The sequence below is a fragment of the Corvus kubaryi genome, unplaced genomic scaffold (assembly GCF_017639235.1).
Source record: "Corvus kubaryi isolate FWS band 111438036 unplaced genomic scaffold, C.kubaryi_AGA036_p1.0 74, whole genome shotgun sequence".
Lineage (NCBI taxonomy): Eukaryota > Metazoa > Chordata > Aves > Passeriformes > Corvidae > Corvus > Corvus kubaryi.
In genome coordinates this window covers 12,215,285-12,235,559 of record NW_024582061.1, presented here as the reverse complement: position 1 = coordinate 12,235,559, position 20,275 = coordinate 12,215,285, and the positions used below count along the sequence as shown (strand labels likewise).

The following is a 20,275-nucleotide window of genomic DNA, read 5'->3' as shown; positions in this document are numbered from 1 at the left end:
GCCTAGCTTTTAACATTGCCTGGTGCCCACCAAGACTGATGTTAATGAATGGTTTAACCGCCTTCTAGAGCCCCTGAGTGAGATTTTCAAGTGCCTAAATCGTAGGCACTTGGGAATCTCAGAAAACCCATGGTATCTCAGTCTTTTGGGAAAACCAACACCAAGTGACTCTCTCTAATTATCTAATTATCTAAAAACCAGTAAATGTTCCCCTTCTTCCTGAGCTAAAGAGACCTCAGGCATGATACACAGCTTTTTCATGGTGCTTGGCCATCATTGAAGGAGACCCTCTGGTCCCCTGGGGCTGTTCAGCTCTCTTTGGTGCAGCACAGCAGCAGTTCCTGAGTGCCAGCACACCCAGGGTCAGGATGGAGCCCTGGAGTTCTCATGTTTTGCTGCTGGGGAAGGTGGGTGGTCAGCATTTCTCTTCATACCTTTGACAGCTGGACCACAGAGCAGCACTTCCTGCAGCTGGACAGATCCTGCCTGGAAAGATGCAGCTGGAATCTGTCCCACAGCAAACCTCAGTCAGACACATCTGGATATTGCTGCTGCCTTGCAATGACCTACAAGAAGGCACCCAGTTGTGGCTGCTTCAGGCCAGCCCTCCACTGCCCTGAACCTGGTGTTAGCCTCATGCCAGTGGAAAGTGGGCAGAGTGCATGCAGAATGATGCTGTTTGGATTTGGCAGACTAAGGCACCTGGTCTGCAGTCCTTCCCTACTCAAGGAACTTCATAAAGCCTCCAAATCAAATGGAAAAGAAAATAAGCCTCCAAGTTGAGTAGCTGAAGGGCTCCCTCCATTTCTTTCCCTCTGAGTGGAGAGAGAAAAGCAAGCACTTCCTGAAGTGCTTGAGTGCCTGTCCCCAGTACTTAACCACCAGAAACCTGAATGAATCACACACTTTTCTAACTGCTGTAACCAGGCTGGAAATAGACTTCAACCTAAGACACACAAGTTTTTCCCCTAAGCCTAAATATAATTTCCATTAACACTCTGTGCTACACTCCCTTAATAAAAATGGCAGCTTAGACCAGACATAGCAAGGGCCTATAATATTTTAGCTATGTTTTAACAAAAGAGAGGTCAATAGGCTATTTACCATAATCTATTTTTAGGTTTCATGAAACTACAAGAATAAGAAATAAATCAAGCTTGGCCTTTATGATCAGGAAAGAACGGCTTTCTGTGCATTCTTCTTTTTAAAATAGCTGAATATGGAAGGAAATGGAATGATTTGTTAAATGGGTATGTTTGATAAGGGAACATTAATGCATTTTCCAATAATAAAAGTGAAGAATGCTGTTCCAGATAGACATTCCTTTTCATTTTTACTGCACAGACAGTGCTTGATTACAGTTTAGGGAAATGAACTGAAAGAACAGATGTACTATTTTTTTTGATAGGTAGTCAGAAGGGTATTTTACAGAATCTGAGAAGAGTTGGAAGGCAGATGATTCAAAGGATAATTGAAGAATGATATTTGAAGAGGTTACATTTGTGCTCTTGGGCATTAAACATAGGAGACTTTTTTAATTCTCAACACGGGAGTTTGCATGGCTGCAAAACAAATGAACACACAGAATAATTTTGTTTCAGAGATATGCAGTAACTGCTGGTTAGCAAGAAGGGAATTTTCCACAATACTGGGAAATAGCAACATTTCATCTGAAGTTATTTAGAATAAGCCAGATGTTATTCAGTTTAATATTCATCAACATTTGCTATGTTATAGTATCATATTTTCAGTCATTTCAGAACGGAGATCAAAAGCATTTCAGGGTAACACAGGCAATAGCAAGAATGTGCAGAAACAGCCCCAGGTGCAGGACTCTGGCTCTCTGGCATTGGGACTCAGATGCAAAGGTCCTCTGCAGCCTGTTGGGACACAGATCACACCTGGCATGTGCCTCTGGGGACTGAGGCTGCTGGTGAAAGCTGTCAGGGAGGTGGCAATACCCCCCCTCCACACTGGACCAGATCTACATAAAGCACGAGCACCTCTGTCCCCTACTCATGCTGCAAGCTGGGACTCCCTCATCAGGGCATAAGGGATATCCAGGGTAGGGACAGTACTTTATTCAAGATACATCTTTGGTGTCAATTTTAATATCAGATTCCAGAAAAAGAAAAAAAAAGTACCTTTCTAAGGGTTTCAGCCCTCACTAATGTGTGCTCTGAACAGCAGGGCAGTCTCTTTAAAACCCCTCCAGGTCTGATACTCCCACATCCTGCTTAACAGAGACCACATTAATCCTTTTCAATAAAAACCAGATATATCAATTAGAGAATTTCAGTGGAGCACACACCCTACATCCACATCATTGACACGTTAGTGCATCATGATTAATGTTGTGCATTTCATGCCAATTGAATTCCTAATGATTAGCCACTTAATTCTGAGCTGAAACAATTACTCTTCCCACTGAGAAATAGTTGTTTCAGCTCAAAGCTCGGCAGCTGGAGTACAGAAAAGCCATCTATAGCCAGTCATGCAAGTACATCTTGTGGAATCAAAATGCAGGTTTACTAATACGTATTTTGTATGCATAATGAAGCACTGGGCATACAAAACCATCCCTTTTCAAGTCTGGTACAAAATCTGTTGGCAGGACTGAGCCATCCCTAATTCATGGATTTCAGCAGCAGTGGGTGCATGCACGCACTCACGTTCACATTTGTGCATGAGAAAGGAGTTTGCCCTTGGTCTATAAAGGCTTTCACACAAACACTGGTTCTCCCTGAAGTCATTTAGATGAACATTTCACACTCAGTATATATTGGTGGAGGCTGCAGTGACAAAGATACATGTCAGAAAAATCAAATGGGTACATTTTGATTTAGATAATTATAGAAAGGAGCAAATACTTGGCTTGCCTTCAAGTAAGTGAGGAATTTAAGAGACACATCACATGGCAGCTGTGTAGTTTTGGTAGATGCACAATTTAACTTGTAACCAGTAATTACACTTGTCATTTTTTATGATCAAAACACTATGCAGACAATAATCATACCACCAGTGTGCCCCTGAGAAACAGATAAACAGGCATAACTGTTACAGGCGTTACAAGTGTATCAGAGACACAACGACCTGGTGACAAAAAGCACCAATGGCAGATCTGGCACTAGAATGTACGGTGTGCTGACGGTGCAAACTGGCTCAGGCATTGGCTGAACATCCTGCAGCACAGCAGGAACAAGAACTACACCTTGCCAGGCCGCTGCTGCTGTGACTTTGATGCGGTGCTGATCACCATATCATCCTTTAGATGGGGATTCAAGGAAAGCATTAATGCTGCCACGCTTGGAGACACGGGCGGCAGTACGCAGGGCTGAGTATCACTGAACAGACGGAGTTCTCTGGGAACAGTTGCTCAGTGTAGCATATATATATCAGAGCTGCTAACAATGTGAGTGGAGCATTTCCCTAAGTCTCTGAAACTAAGGGACTGTCCCTAAGGCAAACTGAGCCACGGGGGAGTCTTTCTGTGACTTCAGTAGCCACTGAATGAGACTCCTCCTATGTGTGATAAAATGGGCTGCTCTGACATCTGCAAAAAGATCTCTGTTGACTTTCAAAATACGTCAGACCATTCCATCACCTACACACTGACCCACCACACAGTACAGTATTTAGATTTCTTACTCTATGTGGACTTGTAGCTTTGCAGTGAAACACACTCTAGCACTTCACTGTGTAAGGGATCTGAGGCTGATGTGTATGACAGTGAGGATTCACAAGGGAGTGAGTTATTCCAGGAGACCACTGTGGTGTCCACGTGTTACTTAGAGGAAAGTCAAAAACTGCTTCTCAGAATTAATTTTGCAAAATAAAGCAACAGTAGCTGATAAGTGTAATAGATATATAACTCTCAAGTTTCTAAATCAATGCACTTTCAGTGCCTGCAACTGTAGACTAAGCCCTTGCCTTTAGTTTTATCCTTGCTTGGCCTCTGCAATTACCCTCCATGCCCCATTTCTCCAACACAGAACCCACAGCCCTATATAGGGATGTTTTCCAAAGATATACACACTGGCCAAGCCCAGCTGCATTCAGACTACTTTCCTATCACCTCTTCTTATTCCTCAGTCCTTTCTGATTTTTCAACACACTTTTAACAGTGCAAAAGAAATCACAACAGCAACCATCTGGTGGGGCCTGGTGAGTGACCCAAGTTAGAGATCATACGTAGTTCTGTGACAGATCAACTGGAAACACACACCAATATCCACATACCCTGCACAAAGCAAGAATCATTTCAATGTACAGCTTCCAAAGACAGGAGCAGGTTTAGCAGGAAAGGAAGCTTATTTAGGTTATTTTTGGACGTGGAAAACAGATTGAATACACGGATTTTTATCATGTTGGTACTTACACAAGACTGACTTGTTAGTGACAAGACAGATCTTGAACCTGCATGACTGCAGGGGAACCTTTAATAACACATGACAGTACTTTGCCGGTGGTGGGATAAAGAGATTCAGTGTCTTAGTGGATGATATCTTCCGTCTTACTTCTTTAGCCACAGATTTAATTACACCGATAATGTCATGAGAAGCAAAAATCAATTATTCATTAAACCTGCCTAAGAAATCATTCTGTTATCCCACGTATTTTGTTTCAAGATCATTTACACTTGGGTAAAAAGGCAGTTTTCTTCCTTCAGTGTCAATATTTTATATAGTAACTCACTTAACAGCCCAAGTGAAAATTGAAGTGGGTCTCTCAAAGAGGACCAGCACATGATACTCTGTGCAAAGCATGAAGGTGATGCTTGAAGATTCCACCAATCTTCCCGTGACAGATCAGTGGCTGTGTGATTCAGGGATCACAAGCAGGATCAGGGAGAGATCTGTTACATCCCTTTTGAAAACAAACTCCTCCATGCATTTACATCTCAGTGTCCCATGACTTCTTTAGTGGTTGTTGGAGGTGAAACAGTAGGTCTTGCACTACTTGTTTAAATAAACACAAGACCTGCCCTGCCATTACTTTGGTAACACGCTCCCATCTTCTTTTTATCAGAAAACAGATTTTTTTTTTCTTTTATCTGGTTTGTTTTTGCGCTAGTTGGCCAAAATAAACAAATAAACGAGACTGTAATTTTCTACATGTTTTTCACTGTGTGGCTCCACAAAAGCATCTCTGAGGACTCCTGACTGTGCATCAGGCAGGGAGCTGAGCAGAGTGCCCATGTCCTTCAGATGAAGACTCAGATTAGCAGAAGATCATACACAAATGAGTGTGCATAGAAGGAGTGAGAGAAGCCTACAGATCCAGGGCTTACCCCCATAGGGACGTTGTGCTCCTGCCTGGAAAATGCAGTGTGAAAGGACTTGTTTCCAGGCTGTAAATACATGGCATTTAAGAATAAGGAAGTGCATGGATATGCTTTTGTAGGTCCAAGGCTATGGAAATAAAAGAACAAAAAAGCATCTCCTGTGCTCAGAATAGTGATTTTTAGCTATTACTTTATAGAGAGATGTCACTGGCACAACAATCTCTTACAGAAAGAAACCAGTGCCTTATATTGCATGTCTCCCCTTCCCCACAGGAACCTTCATTCAATTTACATTAGGTAAGGTGTTACACTTTTGGAGAAGTACCAGCAATTTCAGCTTCTCATTGCCGGTTCAACTAAACATTTCTTTTCTCCTTCAGCTGAATTTTTTATGAATATTTAATGTATCAAAATGAACTGAAAGCTACCACTATGCATCTGCTCTCCAGATCTTTCATCCATCTATTGTCAGCCAGGCTTAGTTCACAAAATATGACACTAACTATATTGCTATGTAAATACAACTCCTTCAACTACTATTTCATAAGTAAAATATATGCAAGGCAAAAGCCAAGTTTGACTTGAACAGATGAAACTGTCCTCTCCCAGCTATAGGGATGTCTTTGTTACTTGGGCTCCCGATGTCAATTCCCCATGCAAGCTTGTACCTTCATCTTCTATCCTCTAATTGAATTAATATTCACTTCCTCTTACTAATCCCCAGATGCTTGTCTGAAATGATCTAAGACACAGCCCACATTTACAGGGAGAAAAGAGTTATATTAAGGCATGAATTTGATAGCTACAGAGGTTGCTAATTTGCTGTGCAGCCAGGCAATCTGACTGTAGGGACGTTGTGATTTTTTACTGTTCCTCTAAAAATTGGATGTAATGTTTTGCTTTTAGCCCCATGCTGCACAACACTCAGAATACTGTTCAGATGTGATTTAAGGTTGAAAAGAAAGGAACTCTCCTTCCTGGATTTTCCAGGCACCAGAAATACATGTCAATTTCAGTGCACTGTAAATTTTCCAACTCTCTTTGGTTTGGCTATATTTATTATGTCACTACCAATGGGAAAAAAAAAGGGAAATCTTTTGAGCATAAAACCTTCAGTATTTTCTAGTGCAATAGAGTGTGTGGAATGCTGAAAAGACAGATTAAAAAAATACTCACAAATATAGCTCCTTTCTGATCCCCTGGATCAACTCTTTTAACTCGAAGTTTGGCCTCTTTAGAGCTTGGGAGTTTTGCCATCAATTTTCAGTAGATCAAGTTTCACTTTACTCCCAAGGTTATAAATGGATAGAAACATCTATACTGACAGCATGCTGGAAAACCTAGAATACAAAGACACTCCTCCCTCCAGTGCAACTACACAAAAGCATCACTGAAAGAAATAAATGGTTTTTTTCATTCCGCCTCCCACATTTTGCCATTGCCTCATAAAAATAAGGATGGTTCAAATACAAGATCCCACTCACACCAGAATACACAACTGCAACAGGTTAAGTAGAGTAATAGTGATCTACTTGAGTGGTCTCAGTGTGATAGGTACTGTTATTTACAGAGGAAAAAAAGACATACACAATATAAACACTTTTTTGTTACGTCCAAATGCTGTACAGGTATTACCTTGTAAAAATACCTTTCTTTTCCTTTCCTTTTCTTTCCTCACCTGTTCCACATGAGTAAGAAGCAAGGCCTGAAAACTAGTGAATAAAAGCAGTTTAAGTGTGCTCAGGTGACGATTACTAAAACAACCTGTTTTTACAACTAAAAAGTCCGCTGATTAAACAAACAAATGTAAGGACAACTCCAACAATCAGCAGCTGGGTGTTTCCCATGCATGAGACATATCTCCTCTGTTTGCAGGGATTCGGCTCCCAGTCCTGTGAGAGCACCCTGAATACTGGCAGGAATAGCCCAGGACCCTCCAGTTTGTACTCTGGATTCAGTGAACTGTTAATTTCTGCTGTCACAAGGGTTTGGTGTCACCAAACAAGACTGTCAGGGCAAGGCAGAATTTTCTCCCTGTTTTACTAGATCAACTGATGAGCGCACAAGGTCTTAAATCATCCGCGGGTGTTACTCTATTATATCCCCAGATCATCATGACAAGAGGCTTAGTGAAGAGCCTGTCAGCCTGAAATCTTGCTCATTTCTTCTGTTTAGTTTCAGAACGCATGACAGCATGAACAGGAGAGACTGAAGACACTCAAACCACTGTGTCACCTGGATACATGACCTGCCCAGTCTGGGGTGCACAGTTGAATCACCTCAAGACCATCATTACCCGCACACACTCCCCTGTGAGATTAACTCCAAGCCAACCCAAGTGTTTCCCAGCTACGGCAAATGGAAGAACGCAGCCCAAACTCACAACTGCTTTCAGCCATCCACAAACTGCATATTTTCCAGCTGACCTTTCTGCTCAGCACTGTCCATAACCACAGGGAGCAGCCCCATTGGAGGGGAAGCCTGCTCTTCCAGCACACTGAGTATGGACTGGACTGCAGCATCTGGCTTGGCCCACCTTACACTTCTCCACAAACTTCAACTAAAAGTAAACTTCCTTGGAAAGAGTCCTTAAATAATCTGTGCTTGATCTGATGATTTACACACTTGTACAAAAACACCACAGCCTGTCTCTCCATAGTACTATGAATTTCCTTAGTGTAGGAATCCCAAAAGGCACACTGGCTCCTGTAGCCACATCTTTCAAAGGGCAGTATTTTAACCTTGCTACATCTGTGGCATTCATAGAGAAATATTCCTGAATTTCTCTGCATAAACAGACAAGAAGATTATTGCACTTTTACTGAAGAAAGCTTTGGTAAGCTACAGCTCATTGAATTACTGAGGTTAATTTATATTGTACAAAATTAAAAACTGAATGAATAATACATATCGACAGATATTACAGGCCATTTTATAGAACTTGAGGTTCTGCATCAGATACAGTTAAGCCTGCAAAACTGGGACTTGGGGAATCTAACCTCTTGAAACTAATTGCAGATTTACCAACTTCTTCTCTCCCTCCTTAAAATTAAAGCTTAAAGTAAATAAGAACTACAAGTACCAGTAGATAGACTGTATGTCTGTATTCTCTGATTTTCGTACTTACATCTATTGGGATACATTACAGTCCCTCAGGGGAGAGAGAGGTTGCAGCTGGGCTCTCAGGTTTAAAGAGATCATCTGGCCCTGTCACAAGTGGGCAACAACTCTGCTGCAGTTAAGAAACCAATTAAAAAAAAAAACAAACCAACACAGGGAAAAGAAGGCAGATGTTTAACCAAACACAGCTGCTCTCCCTCACACAATGGAGAAAGCTGCCGCAAAACTACTAGCACCAGAAATAAGCAAGAGAGGCTACAGTTTACAAGGTCTAGGCTGAAAACACTGGGATAGAGCAACTTAGCCAGTGATGCTGGAGTACGTGGATGATTTCTGATGCTTGGAGCACAGACAGAAAGGACAAACTCTGCTCAGCAGGGACTGGGGGCAGAAATCCGTGCTCATTACTCCCATTTGCAAACACTGACATCCTCCCACTGCCCTTTGCTTCCTGATCCTCCAAACTGCCATATCCCCCTGCACTCTGAAGTATGATTACCCATCTTTTCTGATCCAAAACTTAAAAATGGAAAGGAAAAATGAGGAACTTCATGCAGAGAAAGAAGCAGGCAAGGTGTCCCATTTGAATATTACTGAGTTCGGAGCAAGCATTTGACTGAGCCAACATGGTTCAGGTCTCCAGAGGTCTGATTTGGAGACAATTAACCACAAAAAGCCACTGAATGGCACCAGGTCAGAGTGCTGGAGTCCAGGTCTTCTCTCCACCCAGCTGTCCAAGTGCTTCTCTAACAGAGAGCCCAGACATTGCATACAGATAGTTTTGAAAGCTGTGTTACCCTCTTTCACCTCCAGCACATACAACCCTTTCGGTTTTGGCCATGTCTCTTGTATTATTAAACCTTTCCTCTCACACTTCTATGCCTCCAGAAATCTTTTATAATAAAACTCATATGCTCTCAAAATAATGAAATACAAATCAAGGACTGGAGAAATTAAAAAGAGCTGCTGCTTCTATTTCTATCTGGGAAATCTGAGCTACTTTGAGTGAGACTGTATTTTCTTTCATTTCATGCAGGTAACAAGTCTTTTATTAAACACAGGTGCCCAAAAATTCATCCCAATGCACAGCAGGAACTTGAATGAGCATGTCCTGGGGATAATTCTAGCCCTGAGTGCTGGTAGTTAATGTACATACTTGTCTGATTAATTCCTCTTGACTTACAAAGGTATCCATCATGTCACAATGAATGATCTATGAAGCACACCATACCTGAAACCTTTCCCTCCCCAAGTAATTTCCTCAGCATCTGAAACCAGCTCTTATCATTTGTAATCAGTAATTAATAACAAAGCATTCTCACTAGTGCAATTTTTCTGCTAAGGTTAATGTAATATTTCATGCCAGGCCAGCTGCTGTTTTATGACTTCCAAGCACGACAGTAAGTAATGTCTCTGCATAAGAAGTCATCCATGGAGTAAATCAATTATCTCCTCTTTCATCAGCAGGCATTTTGCTGCAGCAAACGAGGCTAATTACACTTGAAGTTGTTGTTTACCAACAGGTGTAGGTACCCAAAGTTTGGCATTGCACATCGACTGCTCTTCCTTATGTCTCCATTCTGCGCCTTTCCCATTAAGGAGTTTTTAATCTATGATCAATCAAATACTGTGATTATGAGCTGTATTTACAGTGCTGTTATCATCTGCACAGATTTGCCTACAAAGATCAGCATCAATCACACAACATATGTTTTCAGTACTGGTAGGACTTTTGGGCCACTTCTTGCCCTCGATAAGGCCATATACATATTTATGAGTCAGTTGCAAAGCATCAATAAATTCTAACATACTGTTCTTTGGATAAACTGCACTATTTCTCATACTCTGAAGTTCACTTCCCAGGATAGCTATATGGCTGTCTCAAGGAAGAAATCTGAAACTCAGAATACATCTACATGAAAACTGGAGAAAAAAATAATGGATAGCACTGGTGTAAAGTGCTAGTGTAATTTTCTTGTCTTACTGGAATTCACCAGTAATTCTGGAGATCTACTTTTTTCCCCCCCTTTTTGACTGATCTGGTAATTGTGTGTCATCTCAGGCTTTTCTTGCATGATATAGCTGATGAAAACACAAGTCTGGCTCAGGAAGCTCATGACTCACAGGTGGTTGTGCTCTGGAAGAGTTATCATGGGTTTTTATCTTTCTTGTAGTCTGGTCACTTGCTGCTGAAGACAAACCACCAGGTGAACTAGACCCTTCATCCTACTCAATGACCTGCTCTTTGGTTCTTGTGTTTCTGAGAACGAGAAGCCAGAGCACACTGAAACAAACTGCACAGTGCTCAGCGCCTCAGGCTCACCAAGGACAGAAATACCAGGCCTCAAGCACTGGAACCTGGGTACAAAGTGCTGTGCATGATGTGCACACAGAGCTCAGACCACAAAGCTCACCACAAACCTCTGTCAAGGAACTGGTACAGCTGCCCACAGAGTCATCCTAGCGGAAACCAGCTGAAGATAGAAAACAACAACCCAGGTGAGTGATGTGGGCTGAACTAGGCTGATATTTGGTGGTGCAAAATCCAGGCAGTCTAAGTCACAGATAATCACAGGGCAGCTCCCAAAAAGCAGCATTTGTGGCCTGAGGTGACTGAGGATGTATAAACAGTGTCTGCAAGGCAAGAGTTCACTTACTTCCCTTCTCCTGGTAGGAAGGAGAGGAGGGAAAAAAAAAATAGAAGTAATAAAAGAAATGGGTCATTTTGGAATGACTGCACTAAACCAGTCCAATATAATTTCGTAACACAAAGGCAACAAACACATGGTCTACAGCTCTGACTCACCAGCTTTAGCAAATCACTAGACCTGGCTCCAGCTACATCAAAAGCAGACACCTAGAAATACCTCTCCTCGACAAAAAGAAATATGTTTGCAAAGGCAAGTAACACAGCAAACAGCATGACCTTTAGCAAAACAGTCAGGTTGATTCATGAACTAAAGTTAGGCAATGTCAAACTAGAAACCGAAACAAATTCCTCCTTGGATTTGGACCCTGTTGCATACACAACTTTATCTCTTCCGTGTTCCTCTCAGAAGTCTAGACAGTTAGACTAAGCAATGGTATTATTTGTATTTAATAAGAATTAAATGTTAATCTTGACAACTAGAAGACAAAATCTAACCTTAAAGACGCAATTATTTCCCATTCCTCCAACATTTGGTCTATTTTGGGTCTGCAACTTCTTGTAATTCAGTAGCGCGTTCACTGCACCAAATAGATCAATGTTAACCACAAAAGTGTGAGCATTGTTACCCAATTCTGAACTTCTGGTGACTCCAGCTCGTGGGCTGACCCACAATTACCTGTTATTCTTGGAGCAGTGGGGCTGGACAAAGCCATGTAAATTACAAGACACAGTTGTATACGTTGTCTTCTAAGAATATGTCTTGCAAGTATTTGTTTACCCACATTCTTAAATTCCTGGGGTTTCATAGGCAAAAAATCCCCACCAAATCCACACAAGATAAAATGTAGCTTGTGCCACATTCCTGCAGGGCCCTTCATCTGTTTTCAGTTACATCTAGATTTTCTCCTTTGCTACTTGTTGTGTGTTTGAATCCTCCTTCTCTTTCCATTTATAATTATGGGTTTTTTAATAAACTCATTAAATAAATGGTCCATTTTGGCCCTCAAAATTTGCCATTGGTATCTCTGCAGGTTTATTACTAAACCTCCACCTGAAAATGAAAGACAAAACAACAGATAATAAGGTCTCAGATATGCTACACATTGCCTGCCATGTATGAGGAGACCACAGACTGGTAATCCACTTATTCAGTGTAAATCCAGTCTGTTATATTGATTTTTCTTGCCCTCATGGTATATTAGTGCTCACGAAAAATCTTGCAGTGAAAGCCCTAGAGAAGAAATCTTCTGTCCACAGACAAATGCACTTCCTATTTTCTGCTTTATTACCACAGGCAAAAGAGCAAATGTGTTGTTCTTACTTTTACAATAATCACAAGGCCAGACACTCAGCTAAGGCATAAATACCACATGGGCTTTGTCATGGACACTTTCTCAAGCCCTAATTCAAGTGCTATCTCCACCCATTTGTCCTCTCTTTCTCCACTCACCACAGGAACAATTATGATGAGTCCTCTGAAAATCTGACTGCAATTCTATCATTCAGCTCCTACAAGCCACCAAACGACCCACTCAGTCACCTCCAGTCCATTGCTACATTTGAGTTTCCTGAAGCCAAATCTTTCATTCTACCTTTTTTTTTACTATTTTTTTCCCCTTCTCTTATTTTTTCCTTTCCTGTCTCTTTCCTTTTCACAATCATTCACCAGGCCAAAAAAAGATTCAACAGACAAACGATGGCATCTGCAAACAACTCAAGTAACTCCATAGAAGGAAACAATAGGCCAGGATCAGAGAGGCTGGTATATGTCAACACAGTAAATAACCACAGTCAAACTCTCAGCTGGTATGAATCAACCTGTCTCCATCTGGTTTTATGAGGGCAGTGCAACTTGATATTAAACACACAGTAGAAAAACCTTACTCATGTTAAACTACAGTGCCTGAAATCTCAGTGAGTATTGACTCTATCTGACACCGATTTCAATCTATGGCCAAACTCTCATCTCCCCAGGCAGGGAACAGCCAGGAGCACACAGAATGCAAGGCAGTTTGGGCCCTTAATGCATCTCAAATTTAAAGTTTCCTACCCTTAAAAAATCACAGCTACACCTAGCTCACAGTAATCCAAAACCACAGCTTCAGGGCATCTTTCAGTGGCCTACGTTTGGTGTTTAAATTACACATATTACTTTGAACTACAAGGAGAACTGCCAATATCTGCTCAATCAGCTGCGCTGTTGCTCTGAGGCAGCTAAACTGAGTACCAGAGAGTTTCTGTGATGGCACACACAGCAATTGACACCCAGGAGAGAAGTGTGGATTCACCAGATCAGGAGTCCAACAGGTTCTGAAAGCCAAAGGTTAAAGATCTAACTGTTCTCATTATCTAGATCTCCGAGAGAGATTTTGGTCAAAAATATCTTTGTAGAATCAAAGAGTGGTTTGGGCTGGGACCTCAAAGATCATCTTGTTCCAACTGCCATGAGAAGGGACACCTTCCACTAGAGCTTCCATCCAGCCTGGCCTTGTCTTCTTGCGTATTTATTGTATACTGACTTTTGAGCTGACTTTAGAAATGGCTGATTGCGACTGCTGCAGCAAGGAAACATAAGAGATCCAATCTCCTTCCCTCCACCCTTGCAAGTACTGGTGAACTCTTGAGGAACAAGCACCCTCCTGCCAGAATACACACCAGTCTCTAATCTGCCACCTTAAGAAAGGTGAGAGAGACATCTCTTTGGGCAAAAATGGAAAAAAAAAAATTAACCGTGTATTTGATGAAACATTCTAGGTGTCATCTCCAGTCTGTTGTTTTCTCTGGCAGCCTCTACTCACTGCTTTTTCCTATTACTGTTTTCCCAGATTGCATACGCTCATTTGTCTGTCCCTCTAGCACTGAGGGCAGCATGCAAAGCCCCCTTCCCAAAAAATCAAGCAACAACTAAAAACAAAGAAAGAAACAAAAATTAGAAGCTTGATAAAAATGGTATCAGCAAGGTGATGGAAACACTTCTGCATAAAAAACATCATCTCTTTAGTTCAACATCAGCTGCCAGAACTGCTGCACTTCCTCAAACGCTGATGTTCTGGCTGGCTCACAGGTGAGCCCTGAAAGTGATGCTAATGGTTTGCTTGGTCAGGGTACACAAAGGAAGGAGAGGCAGTGAAGGAGCTGCCAGCTATGTCCCCTGCTTCAGGAAGCTCAGGAAATCTTTTCAGTTGTCCAAATTTGCAAGGGTTCTGGGATGATGGCCCTTCAGTGGATGTTTCTTTCTTACAGCTTGGCCTTTAATGACGTTAAAGGGCAAAAGGTTTTGATTGACACACAGCAGACCCCAGAGAGACTAATTACTTAGCCAGTCTCTTCTCCCTTACCCGCTCCTCTTGAGTATCTGCACAGAGTCTCTAAATTTAACCTGCAAATGCTAATAGTTTTCCTTTGCAGCACTGGATTTTTCCTCTTCAGGGCTTCTGCATGCACTTTCCATTTATGCAATGCTGATTCCCATAACAGCCAATAAGGGGTGGTATCATAGCATGACAAACTTATGTTCCCAGTCATGCCCAGAATTCGAATTGAATTATAAAGTCAGCCCGCGTTCATAAAAACAACGCTAACGAGCAAACGGAGCTTTACTGTGCTACATAACAGACACCACATATCTTTGGGTTGCTGTCAATTCTTTATGTAAGTACTTTAAATCCCTCAGACTTCTTTCTGCACACTATATAGTGAGTCTCTTCATAATCAAATAGTATTTAAAACATTTACTGCCTTGTTAAATCTAACAAGTTAGATTTACTGGGATAGTCACTTTCCCTAATAGCCAATTTAGTAAAACTCAATGTATTCATTGATGGATAAATATATAATAGGCAGTTGTTAAACTTTAATAAATATGTTTAATAGTCAGCTGGCATTTTCTCTCAATGGCAGCACTTCCTCTCAGCTGCCAACAGGAAATGCTTCTCCTGAATGTGCCAATTCAGCCCACATGTAGGGAATAAATTGATTTAAAGGAGCAAACAGGAGCATGAATTTCAGGTAGCTTTCCTCTGCTGCTTGTCACAAGAGGAGCAATAACTGAGGTTATCCTAAGCTCCTATCAAGACAGTCAGGTGTTGAATAGCACACTGTGTAAGGAAGAACATGAGCTAGTGTTTGTCTAGACTCCATACAGGCCATGGACCAGGAGAGGAAAGGCAGCTGGCTACCTGAAAATCATATAAATTATATTCATGTATTATTATTACAATTTACAGTCTTGCTGCACTCCTTGTCTCATGCAGATCATGTCACATTCTCTCACCCCACCCTGCAACTCTGTGTCAACACAACGCCTCAGCTTCTAGCTAGATCTAAAAAGTATACCCTTTTAAGGCTTTTGGGTACCTAAGGAAAGATTTTGGAGGAGTCCACATCATTAAAATCACTAAAAGCCTTTAAAAATCAGGCCCTTAGCTTAACTGTAGAACTTTATAACTAAACCCTGCAGGTTCCTGGATCAGTTCTCCTGAATGAAGGCAGCTGTTGCATGTAAATAAGAAAAACATACCAAAATATCATCAAAAGAGATGGTATTTGTATGCTGGATTGGGAAGTTTAATTATAGCCACGAGACACTCACCTGGGTGGGATTATACAGTTCCTGGAGTGGGCTTCTGGATCCTTTCCGACAGCAAATGTCCATCCCGAATGGATTTCTACGCATTACTGCAAGGGGAAATTGAAATTAGTACAGGTTAGCAACACTGGTTAGCAAGAAGCAACTGCAATACCTACAGTGAGAAAAGATTTTCTGACAGATCATGGGATTCTAGACAGTGTTGTCATTAAGTCCTAATTTTCTTTTCCCTAGCAATCGTCCAAGAGCTAAACCCTTAATCTATTGTGGAAGTTACTGAAAATAAAGGCTCCCTTGTAAAAGCTGCTATGCAACAACTCTCAGTTTGGGTGCACAAAAATTCAAGCATGGGGACCAAAGTAACACAATTTATCTACTTCTCTGATCACCAGGGAAGAGTCGGATGGATTCCTATAATCAGCACCTCTGAGAGGCAATGTCTGAGCCTCTCTCAGCCTAAGCACAGATGCACACAGGAACCTCATATTAAAAGACATGATTTTAAAGCTTTTGGCTTAACTCTTTGGTTTCACCTAGAACAGGTACTCATCAGTACACAACACACATACAGTCAAACATTGCTGCCCCTCTTGCCACAAACTATTTTGCTCTATATATTGCAACTGGAAATTTGACTGATCCGCAAACCAACACATGCTGTGTTATCCCCACTGAAGATCAGCAGGTTTTCAAACCAAAGGCTTTGTCAAAGGTCTGATCAAGGAGCATTTTGGATGACAAGAAAATTTTCAGGAGAGGTGTTGACCTGAGCCCTAGCAGGGATAGAGACCATCAGCTTCCAGTTAGACCTTTGTAGCCATAAAACTCTAAGAAGCCATTTGGCTCCAACCACCTTCTGTAGTCAAGAGGAAAACAAGAGCTTGCTGTGCTTCTAATCTCACATGGCCCACGTCATCCTCTGCTAACACTCTTCTGCCCCCAGCTCCCCCTGAGAACTACGGAAGGAGTATCAGGCTGTCAGACACCCACATCAGGCACTGCAGTGAGGGAAGATTTGTCTCATCAAGGTTTGATTAAGACATAACTAAAAAAACAAAGGAAAAAAAGAGATGTTCCTGCTGGGAACATCACGTTAAGCAGAGTCAGGCACGCTTTTACCACCTCTTGCCACGTTTTGTAACCAGAAACTATTGAAGTGTGCTAGAGCAATGAGCTGCACCACTTGCAGACATGATATTGTGGGCTTCAAGCCAAGTCAGAGAATACAGTCCAGTAATGTTTTAATATTGAGGCCTAATACAGAATCATAATTGATACATCAGGTAATATAAACCACAGAAAACTCTACACAGTTTAATCTGGAAACATAACTGATTCCTTCACTCACTTCATATCTATTTTTCAATAGGAGGTAATTATCTAATAACATGCTGGGTTGCTTTTTCCCTAAGCAGACAGATTCCACGGGTCTTGTGGCAGGAGTCAGACATACTCAGTAAACAAACTGGCTTCAATTTTCTTCACAACTAGGACAGTAATGTTAGTAGAAGCAACAATTTTAATTGACACATTTAAACACCTGATTAAATTCTGAGCAATTTTAGTCCTGCCGACAAGTATTGAGATTCCTCCATTTCTGTGCTAATGTGCCTTCTTAAAAGATAACTTACAATGGGTTTTAAAAAGTTAAAACTTTAAAAATATTTTACATGAGTAATGTCAGCTTTCAGAGCCTGGAGGTGGTTTCAGGAAGAAAATTTTAAAGTGTGGATGTGAGACATCTAGCAGCCATTCCAACTACAGAGCTCCTGTCCACCTTATCCTCCATCTGCATTCTTCCTCCATACTCTTATATCAGGAACTGTGTCCAGAGAAGCTCTGAAAATCATTTTATAGGCCCCTCCTCCATAAAAAAATCTTTCCAAAATGAAGCCTTCTACTCGAGGGCAAAGCACATTAAAACACCACAGCAGGGGGAGAGGGAGAAGGGAATACTTCAGTGTATCCAGGTCATTACACTGTGATTAACTAAGGTCCTGCAACACTGATGCTTTGTTCCACAATGACAAAGAACAATAATTCTAGTGTGGTGTTCCCTAACTCGTTATTTCACTTTTCATTTCCATTAAATACAGAAAATAATACCATGCATAAATGTATCCATCCCTCCCTACTTCACTTAGCCAGCAGGTATCAACACAGCGACACTTTATATGCAGCAGTACCAGCAATAAAGATTAAATTATTTACACAACATGAAATATTTGTTTCCAGATGTAAACAGACAATAAAAAAAGCTATCTTCCCAGCAAAAGCTAAATGCTAATGTAGAGCCTTAATCATAGAGGCGATTCAACCTATTTTATCATTTCCAATATTACTTAACTGGTTTGTTTTCATTAATAAAGCCTTTAGAATCAGACTGTGGGGTTAGCATAGCAACACTTGGTTCCCTGTTTATTGGTGTCAGGAGCAGCACGGCCTGATACAACTGTACACAGCACATCTGTGCACACCTGGAAAGTACTTGTGCCTGGAATTTAACTGCAGCATCAAAATAAAGGTGAATACTCCCCTCTCCTCAGCAGAAATCCCACCTGCACTGTTTGTACAACTGTCCTTATAATGTTTTTATATAGTTCACAACACTTTCTGGTATGTCTGTGGACAAACTCATCTCTCAGGGCTCCTGCAACCTGTTTTCGACCATCTCAGCTTCTCTGAAGCAGTGCTTCATTACGCCAATGACAAAACCTTTTGGGCCTGAACCTTGCCTATAGCACTCTGCAGTAAGAAATCTGTAGTGTGGAGAGTAACTGCAGCTCTACTAATTTTAACAACTCTTTCTCTAAAGATCTGTCACACCATTGTGGAAGTGAAAATTAAAAAATCAAGCCCTTTATCCTCACCAAATCTTCTTATTAGCATAGTAAATATCTAAATCTCCATTTTATGACTTGGGCTGATCTCCATACATAATTACAGTTAATTATAATCTAATGATATGTACTGCATATGCATGGGTCCAAGAACCGATCAAAAGATCATGCTCACGCACACTAGGAGTGTGAAGCAGCTGACAAAGAAATTTAGAATTCTTTAGGTTGTGAAAGACCTTTAAGATCAGCAGCATTCAGTGCCTTTAATGATTAAAGAGTATTGTAATACTGCAAGTGCAGCAAAAACATGAATCCCCTGAATTTAGCCAGGAGTGTGAACAACTGGATGAAATGTTAGTTTGTTACTTAAATACAAGAGCTGTAAGAACAAGACCTTTGTTCCATCCCCAGGACTGATTTGTCCAAAATGCAGTCTTGGCCCATCTTGCTAAAATACGTGTGGAACCACTAGCTATGAATCTAATAAGGAAGTTTGTAGAGGATGCTATCTAGGCACCAAATTTCAATTTCTCTAAAGAGAAAGATAAACAGCCCTGCTTATCAACACAATAATCAGCTGTGTATATACACACAGAGAAAAGGGAACTACGTGTGTAGGCCTTAAATCATCTCAGAATGGAAGCATCTGTGCACAGCCTCAAGTTCCAGAAAACTCCATTTAGACCAAAGCAGGAATTTGACCTGTGAATTACAGTGCACTGAGCACAAGAACACTGAAGATCATTCACATGGAATCATGTGATCCAGGCTTAATCACCTCTCCTTGGCAGAAGGCATTTCTAATGCACTTGGTAACCTGCAAAGACCCTGTCCCACAATGGGACACCTCTGGAGAAAATACTGAATATAAGAAGCCACATCAATACAATTTCTGCCTCTCCCTATCAGGAGCTACAAAAAACTGAGACAGGGGACATGGTAGCACTTTTGTTGGGCAATTACTGGCCTAAAAAGGTATGTGAACACCGGGACTACCTAGACAAAGTGAAAGGGGGTGGGGCAGAAATGGGAACCAAGAACTTTGGAGACTGAAAACCATAAAGGTGACCTTCTCACAAAGTGTCAGAAGGGCAAATCAAACCATTTCTCACAAGTCTGTGTGGGGTCAAGTCACAGAGGAGACTCTGCTGGAAGAGATACACAAAATAATTGCCACTTCTTCCACTGGACTGAGAGAGACAAAAAAGTGACATTTCAAGCGTGAGTGCATGCATTCAGCAGCCACCTCTGTCACTACCATTCTACAATCTCACAGATGTCAGAGGTTCCAGTTTCCAAGAGTTCTGTATATTAAAAGTTCCCCAGCTGCTATTTAGCAACTGCCTCCCTACTTGATAACATTTGATTTACATTGCTTGTACTATTCTAATTACTAGCATGATAACAAAAGCCACATGTAAAAATTTTACCTCTGTTCATTGCCTCGTAAATTAACAGTCTCATATCACAAATATTTGAGAAAAGTTCTGAGGACATATTAATATTTAACTTTTCATTACACTGGTCTAAAGTACAAAGAACAAAATTCCCTCATACAGCATTGCTTAAAGCTGACATACATAATTCATTCCTCCTATTGGGACACAACTTTTCTCACTGAGGAGGAAAAAGTATGCACTGGCAGCAGTATGGTGAGACTCTGGTTGAAGATCAGATCCTGTTCTTGTTTTAGAGAAAAAGTCCAATATATTCCTCTTTTTGGTCTGATTGCTCTTCATTTTTGGTCTGATTTCTGCATGAGAGGCAGAAAATGGACAGTGTTCTGCCTGCTT

At 41.2% G+C, this 20,275-nt stretch overlaps 1 protein-coding gene across 2 annotated transcripts in view; it reads right to left on the bottom strand.

Annotated features, from left to right (window-relative positions):
* Window positions 1-20,275, bottom strand: part of CHST11 (carbohydrate sulfotransferase 11) — a 181,245-nt gene that overhangs the window by 75,621 nt on the left and 85,349 nt on the right. For both annotated transcript variants that reach the window (XM_042050485.1, XM_042050486.1), the window contains one exon: window positions 15,646-15,731. In XM_042050485.1, the coding sequence (XP_041906419.1) occupies window positions 15,646-15,731 (86 nt within the window). The remainder of the gene's footprint in view (window positions 1-15,645; window positions 15,732-20,275) is intronic.